The following is an 8,045-nucleotide window of genomic DNA, read 5'->3' as shown; positions in this document are numbered from 1 at the left end:
TTTTTCTTTCTCGGAGGGAATATGTTACGAAAAGTGAGGGCAGGGTTTATTAAGCTGTTTTTTTGTCTATCTAATTTATTCATATTCAATTTACATATGTTGCATTAAATTTACATATACATATTTTGTTATATTAAATATAATATATAAATGGTGAAAGTGTTGAATTTTTCCTGTTCTATTCTCATATGAAATACATACCACAGGGGCTTATGGCAATATCTTTGTATTTGAACTAGGAGTGAAGTGAAACAGTTCCTTGCTCGTTTTTATAGAGATGCGCAGAAATTATATATGCTTTAATGTATATAATAAGCACACTGTGCGTAATAAGAAATACCAACCTCTTTACGTGTATACATACATATAAATATAGAGGGAATTTTTTTCGTACTGTTAGTGATGGGCGAGTCCGAGCTGTTTAAATAATCGAGAAAATGACCCCCCGTAGCAAAAGGACAATCGAGTCAAAAAATCTGCTCGCTGTTTTTCTATTGTTTCGACGCGACTGCCGCAAATAACGTTTATATGTTTAACTATTCGTAATATAAAAACACGTTATTTTATAAAAGGAAAATAAAAAAAAAGCCGGCACTTATATCCAATGATAATTTAATTAGCATACCTATTAAATGCAATGATTATGATTCGCTTCATAAAAATTGATTGCAAGTACAAATGAAGCTGTCATGGATCAGACTTGCCCATCTCTATGCAATGTTGTCGTTTTTTTTTTTGTTGTATGAAATGCACTGTCATGACTGTCTGCAGGAGTGCCTTGAATGTAGTGACAAAACAGCTGTAGGTGATAGTTTTTAGGTATCAAAATAAAAATAGATTAACTTTTTTAGAAATTAAAATTTTGACTCTAATACACTAAATTTTAAAGAATTCAATTATTTCGGTTCGAATCTAGGCACAAAAATTGTATAATTTGCATTTTGCAACCTGCAGCGTATCAGCGGTATCAAATTATTTCAAATCTCAAGTTCTCTAATTTCATCACTCGATTTTAAAAAGTGGACAAAATTGGTCATCTGTACATCGTGAACACATGAATTAAAATTGAATGCAAGAACTTTGTTAAGTGCTTATTTATTTTAAAACTACGAAACTGTTTCCCCGGATTCGAGGCGCCCTCACCAGGCTTTTTGAAAAAATGGCTGATGTTGAACCGTTCCACGATGCCAATGGTAGTTCTCGGCCAGATTTATCGAGGCCAGGAAAACCGCTTCGCTTGGCAGATATACCCATTTTAAACAATGAAAATTGTAAAATCAAAAATAGACAACGTGTTGAAAAAATTCTAAACGAATTCGTGGAAGGAGGTCATGAAAGGTTACAAATAGTTTCGGACTTTGATTTCACCATTACAAAACAGCGAACTACCAATGGAGCACCTGTGCCGAGTAGTTTCGGAATTTTTGAGGAATGCAAGTCGCTGCCACCAAATTTTGTAAAAGAAGCTCGAGAGCTACATGACACCTATCGTCCTATTGAGGTTGATCCGCAAATACCGCGGGATGAAAAGGCAATTGCTATGATCGAGTGGTGGACTAAGTCGGGCAAGAATTTGATGTAAGCTACTTTATTATTTCAAAATAAATGTTTTAGTTGCAAGATAGTTTTTACTTACGGAAGCAAATTTGATGGCAATTCTGGTAAGATCTTTCTGAGATCCGAAAAAATAGTATTCTGGGATTGAAACCATCACCTTGAGAAGCAACGAAGAATTCTTCCGCAATTGAAAATTTTCTCGAATTCAATGCAATAAATTCAAGAGAATAATAAATGGTAATCAAACTTTTTGTATTTACAGGGGATTTGCCTTTGATCTAAATGAAATCGATGAGATTGCTAAAAAATATAGTAATTCTGTTCGTGATAACACACAAGAACTATTTCGCCGCTTAAATACGCTAAACATACCCGTGCTTGTATTCTCTGCCGGATTGGGAAATTGTGTTATTGCTTTGCTTCGACAAGCGGGTGTTATGTATCCTAACGTTAAGGTTATTTCAAATTTTCTGCAATTTAAAGATGGCATGCTTAATGGTTTCCAGGAGCCAATAATCCATACTTTTAATAAAAACGAAACTATGCTGGAAGGGAGCGATTACTACGATTTGGTTCATAATCGCGATCACATCATTCTTATGGGTGATACATTAGCCGATTCTGGTATGGCGGATGGTGTTCCTGCTTCGTCCCATGTAATAAAAATTGGCTTTCTATTCCATCATGTAAGTGTACATTTACACGAGTGCACACTTAAGATGCTATTATTTGTACACTTTTATTATTTAATTTAAGGTGAAGGAAAATATGGAGCAGTACATGAACACTTTTGATATCGTCTTGGTTGACGATCAAACAATGAACGTCCCACTAACGCTGCTGAAACTCATCCAAGGTGAACCTCTCGTATTCGACTAGATTTTATTTATAATTGTGAATAAGTAGTATTTAATTACAATTTAATTGACAAGTACGGATTGACGAGGGGAAGTACATAAGCAAGAAATATGTATGTATAGAAACTTTGTGTTGCCCATTTTACTCAAGCTCAAATAAATATATGCACGAAAGTAGTAATTTTTAAATAACATGTTTTTGAGAATGGAATAATATAAAGGGTTATCAGATTGGTTGAGGTCTTTTTTCCAAAAGTATTTTTTAGATAAATCACGCGTGACTACTGTCATTTCATCATGGAAAGACTTGCACCTCAACAATGTTTACAAATCGTACAATTGTATCACGAAAATTGACGCTCTGTGAAAAGTGCTCATCGCACGTTCAGGTCAACTTATGGTGGCGATGGGGCCCATGTTTAGCTTAATGGCTACGTCGATAAGCAAAATTTCCGTATTTGGGCTGAAGAGTAACCAGAAGCCATTCAAGAATAGCCATAACATCCATTGGGAACAACCGTTTGGTACGGCCTATCGGCTGGAGAAATCATCGGTCCATATTTCTTCAAAGACGAGGCTGGCGCCAATGTAACAGTGAATGACGAACGCTAACGCACCATGATAAATGACTTGTTAATGCCGGAAAGCCCGTGATCTAACAACATTTGGTTCCAACAAGGCGGCGCTTCTTGCTATACAGTCCGTGAAACAATGGACTTACAGCGTTTCGGTGAGCAATTTATCTCTCGTCTCGGACTAATGGATTGACCACCAAGATCGTTGACATCGCTTTGGATTTTTGTTTGTTGGGGTATGTAAAGTACAAATGCTTTGTGAATAAAGCAGCTTCGATTGAGGCATTCGAAACCCACATTACTAAAGTTTTTCACGAGATACCCAGCGAGTCATTGGTGTTTACGGATTGCCGAATTATAGCTCAGTTGCGGCCAACATTTGAAAGGGATTATCTTTAAAAAATAAATGTCATAGATGGTTCTACACAAAAATAATAAAGATTACCAAATCAATTTGAGTTTTCGTTGTTTTATTTCAATTTAAAATCCGGTTGAAAATGGCCATAAGCAGTTACCCAATTATAAAGATTTTAAATGAATGTTAAAGAAGTGGTAGTTCTTGGTCGGATAGGTAAAACCTCAAATCTCCCATGGGGAAAGTCATAAATGCATTCTTGATATGCTCTCTTTTATATATTGATGTTGTTGTTGTTGTAGCAGCATAAAAAATCTCTACACATGTACGGGTAATGCTGCTGGAGTGGCAGTCCTTGTGCGGATATAAATCCGGGTTGTTCCGGGAACGTAGAATCGACTGTCGTGGGTATATATATAAATATATATATGTTATTGGCGCTTACATCTTTTATTTGGTGTTTGGCCGAGCTCCTCCTCTAATTTACGATGTGCGTCTTGATGTTTTTCCACAAATGGAGTGACCTACAGTCTTAAGCCAACTCCGAACGGCCGATGGTTTTTTATGAGAAGCTTTTTCATGACAGAAATACGCTTGGAGGCATTTTCCTGCCGAGGAGCGACCGCTTTTGGGGAAAACTTTTTCTATCATGTGATGTTTCATGCCCGGAGATTCGAAACTGAGCACTTCCGAATGGTAGTCACGTACCAATCCATTCGGTTACAGCGGCTGCTCTCCCTCTTTTTATGTGGAAATATATTACCGTTTGATTGAAAAGACACATTTATCAATAATTAACGAACTCAAAGAAAAATTGCGAAGACTTTCATTATAGTTCGAACCCGATTTTTTCGCTTTGATTTGGAATTTTTTTCACTTACAATCGTGTGGCAAAATTAGGAATTAAAAGCTAATTTAAAAAAGAATTACTAATGATAAACGTTTATTTCAATAACTATTACAAATAAGACAAAAGTGGAAATAATTATTTTTTAATTATTTCCTCTAAACGTTGACCGTTATGTCGGATAGGGTTATTCAATAGGTGCGCTTCAACTTTTTTCCGATAGGGAGGGCGAACGACGCAATATTTTTTATTTTTCGCTTGTCATTTGTAAACTTCATTAGTATTCATTTCATCATGGAACGCTACACACTTGAGCAACGATTGCAAATCGTGCAAATTTTTTATGAAAATAATCGTTCTGTTGCTGCTACTTTAAGAGCATTACGGCCATTTTACGGTCCATTTAACAAGCCGTCCCGTTTTGGGGTTATGTGAAGTCATTGGTCTACAGTAACAAGCCGGCGACGATTTGTGAGCTCATAGCCAATATTGAACGCGAAATTGCTGGAATTTCGGCCGATTTATGCAAAAGAGTGGTCGCAAATTGGGTTCAACGATTGGACTTCGTAAAACGTGCACGCGGTGGTCATTCAAAAGAAATCGAATTTCATACTTAAATGTTTATGTTCATCTCGATAATAAAAAAAAATTAGTTAAAAAAGTCAAACCGTTTGTGTTTTATTCAAAAAAGTTCAAAAGTTGAAGCGCTCTTACTGAAAAACCCTATACTTCTGGAATCTGGCCTCCGAACTCCGTGTCCCTCGCTAGAGAAATAGTGTCGCGATGCTCTTCTGGTCCGACGAAGTACAACCACCAAAAGTGGTTCGATCGGGGAATTACAGTGCACAATAGCCTACTTACACCAAGGTGAAGTTGCAGGGCTTCAGGTGCTCAGCCCATTTAGACAACCAGTTGCGGAATCTCCAAATTCTGATCCTTTAATTGCCGAGATCGGCCTGGCGTTGGTGGTCACACTCGTTCGCTAGAGCAGCTGCCTCAGCTGCGAACTCGGAATGTGGATCCTGGATAATTTCAACAGGTATGAATGTAGGATCAGTGATTTGCGGAAATAAAATCAGCAGGAAAGGGGGGAGAGATGTTGTTCATGTGAGCTCCGAGGAGCCGTAGAGGTTCAGTTTGTAGTACTAGGTGATGACACCAGCGCGAAGTAGATGCCGTGGAGGTTAAGTACGCCTGATGGCGGGAACAGCATGTGGGCACAAACCGTGTGTATCACTCCCTATATGTCTTCAGGTCTGAGTTTGAGTGGAGCCGTCTTTGGCGAGCGCAGCAACCCAGGGTTAGGCTCAATTCCCCCCCTCAGAAGAAGTACTAGGGGCAGCCTTGATGCATAGAGCTGTTTCAGTGAAGATAGGCGAAGGGTAAGGTTTAGCGCACTAGAAACTAGCCATTACTGAGGCCCTTGGTCGGGAAAAATTCGAGTCATTCCGACAGTACAACCGTCTGCCAACACTTGCGGAATTATGGAAAAATGATCCGCCGACAATGCTAATTTTTTGGAATTTACCGATTTGCTACATTGGCGGTTTGTAAGTCGACAGTACGGCAAATGTATTATATTTTGTTGCTGTGAACGACCTCTTATACTTATGTATTTCAGTTGGTTATTGTTGTTGTTCATCCAGCCTTGCCAGTGGGGTGTAATCATCAGGGTCGCCATCGTCTATCTGATCTAACAATAGACCCAAGAAAAATACTGTATCGACGGTTTGGGTCCAAAGGGAGAGGGGTTTAAGGGAGCACGTGAATAGGCGGTCCAGAATCGACACCGATATACTCATCATATGTTCGGCATCTGAAGGTACCCCACACGGAACTAGCCTCTTATTCCCACACCCCTTTAATCCCACTCATCTAACGCCCCTCTCCCTTTCGACCCATCCCATTTAAACCTCATTTTTCTTGGGTCCACCGTTAGATGAGATAGACGACGATCACCGGTGGCTGCACCGGGCCCGGTATGGCTTGATGAACTGCTATAAAAAAAAACAACAACAGATAACACTAGTGTAAAATAAATGCGGTTTTGAGATGCAGGTCGGAAGCAAAAGAATACGTATAACATTAAACATTTTACGATTTCATACAGCTTAGCTATACAGATGAGCCATAATAAATAAAAAGCCTTTGATTAAACATAGATGTTTGCGAAATCCAGAGCAAACCAAACTACATTTTTTGTGTGGCATCCGCTACCATTTATTTCTGGTTGGCAGCTTATCAGTAGCTCATCTTCCAGTAAATTTTATCAGAAGTTAACTAACCATGCCTTGAGAAATCAATTTGTGTGCCGATGTGTTCAGATTAAGGGCTGAATCAGACTTTAAGGAATTTAAATTAAAAGTGTTAACAAAAAAATGGATACGTCTATGCAAAAATCCTCCATAATCGGTTCACACATAACTAAATTTTCTACTTTTACTTTGAGTTTAACTCCCAATCCGTGATTTAATACGATATTATATATATATAATTGGCGTTTACTACTTTTTTCGGTGTTCGACCGAGCTCCCCCTCCTATACTTTATTTCCATTACTTTAATTTAAATGTGCACGTTCAGCTTAATAATATATTCACACATATATTATAAATAGATCTACTTTTTCGAGCTTAACTCCCAATCCGTAATTAAAAAGTGAGATTTCCCATATAAAATTTGAGATTATAAAATAATCCTAGATACTAACCATACTTTTTGACATACAACCCTGTGTTTTCTGTGTAATAGATCATTATTTTTACGCGTGTAAAGAGAAACGTCAAAGTAAAAACTAAATAAAATGGATGTCGGCAAAGAAAACTGGTTTGTAGACATAATTCTAATAAAATGTTTGTTAGGTATTATTAACTATGCATTCATATAACAGAAAAAAATCGTGTGTCCATAAACGCTTTGTCCTCTTATTATTTATTATAAAATGTAATATTGAAATTCGAATGCGTATTGCTGCCATAATTTTTTGAAACTTCAGTAAACGTCGTTAACGGATTTCCTCCAACTGTTTATTATTAGCAGCCAATTTCGCAATGAAATTAGGGGGCGTCCATAAATTACGTGAGGTGTTTTTTTTAATTTTCTGGCCCTCCCTCTCCCCTGGTGAGATGTCGTGAGATTTTATTCAACCTCCTCCCCCATCCCCCAATCTCACGTGAGATTTTTCAAAATGTGGGTTTCTTATGTAAACGCGTTGCATTGTTATTGTAAAAAGAAAAAAAATTGCTTCGTGCTTTTATTTACGACTAGTTAAGACTAGTAATCAATATTGCTGAGAGTTATAAGTGTAATAAAAATTTAACAATCGTAACTACTGCGATTAAAAAAAGAATATCTACTCTAATTCAGTCCATGGAGAATCATGTGCGGTTTCAAGACCAACATGGACCAACATGTCCATAAGATTTTCAGTAAAATCATCTGCTCCTTCAACTTCCTTCTGATCTAGCTACTCTAAGGCGTTGACGCTTGCGCACAGTAACTCATTAGCTCGTCTTGTGACAATCCGTGAGTGTCGCACTTTGCGGTACATACGCGCTTGCTTAGCTGGTGCAATGTGAGCTGCTCGCCTGTGCTCTGCAGCTCTTGTGATAGATGCGAAGTAAATACCGCGTGTACTGCAGCATCTTTTCTCTAAATCATCACGTATACTTGGGCAATAGAGATCATAAGGTGTGCTGATAAAGGCATTCAGCGGTTGAATCGGTAGGCGTATTAAAAATGGAGCAAATGACTTTGCGTCATGTTCTTTAAAGTCCGCAATTATCAAACGTCAATCAACCTAAGTGATGGGGTATGGAGGTGGCAGAAAACGGTCGTGAAGAATCATATGCAGAT

General features: G+C 37.9%; 1 protein-coding gene across 1 annotated transcript; it reads left to right on the top strand.

The window, feature by feature from the left end:
- The first annotated feature begins 766 nt into the window (after positions 1–766).
- LOC129245717 (7-methylguanosine phosphate-specific 5'-nucleotidase) lies at positions 767–2,606 on the top strand. Its single transcript, XM_054884058.1, has 4 exons — positions 767–819; positions 917–1,578; positions 1,820–2,243; positions 2,314–2,606. Exons 2-4 carry the CDS (start codon positions 1,160–1,162, stop codon positions 2,434–2,436), a joined length of 966 nt encoding a protein of 321 aa, XP_054740033.1. The 5' UTR covers positions 767–819; positions 917–1,159; the 3' UTR covers positions 2,437–2,606.
- Positions 2,607–8,045: the final 5,439 nt, after the last annotated feature.

This window comes from Anastrepha obliqua, chromosome 4 (assembly GCF_027943255.1).
Source record: "Anastrepha obliqua isolate idAnaObli1 chromosome 4, idAnaObli1_1.0, whole genome shotgun sequence".
Lineage (NCBI taxonomy): Eukaryota > Metazoa > Arthropoda > Insecta > Diptera > Tephritidae > Anastrepha > Anastrepha obliqua.
The sequence above is the reverse complement of the archived record's forward strand: the minus strand, read 5'-3'. Positions and strand labels throughout refer to the sequence as shown.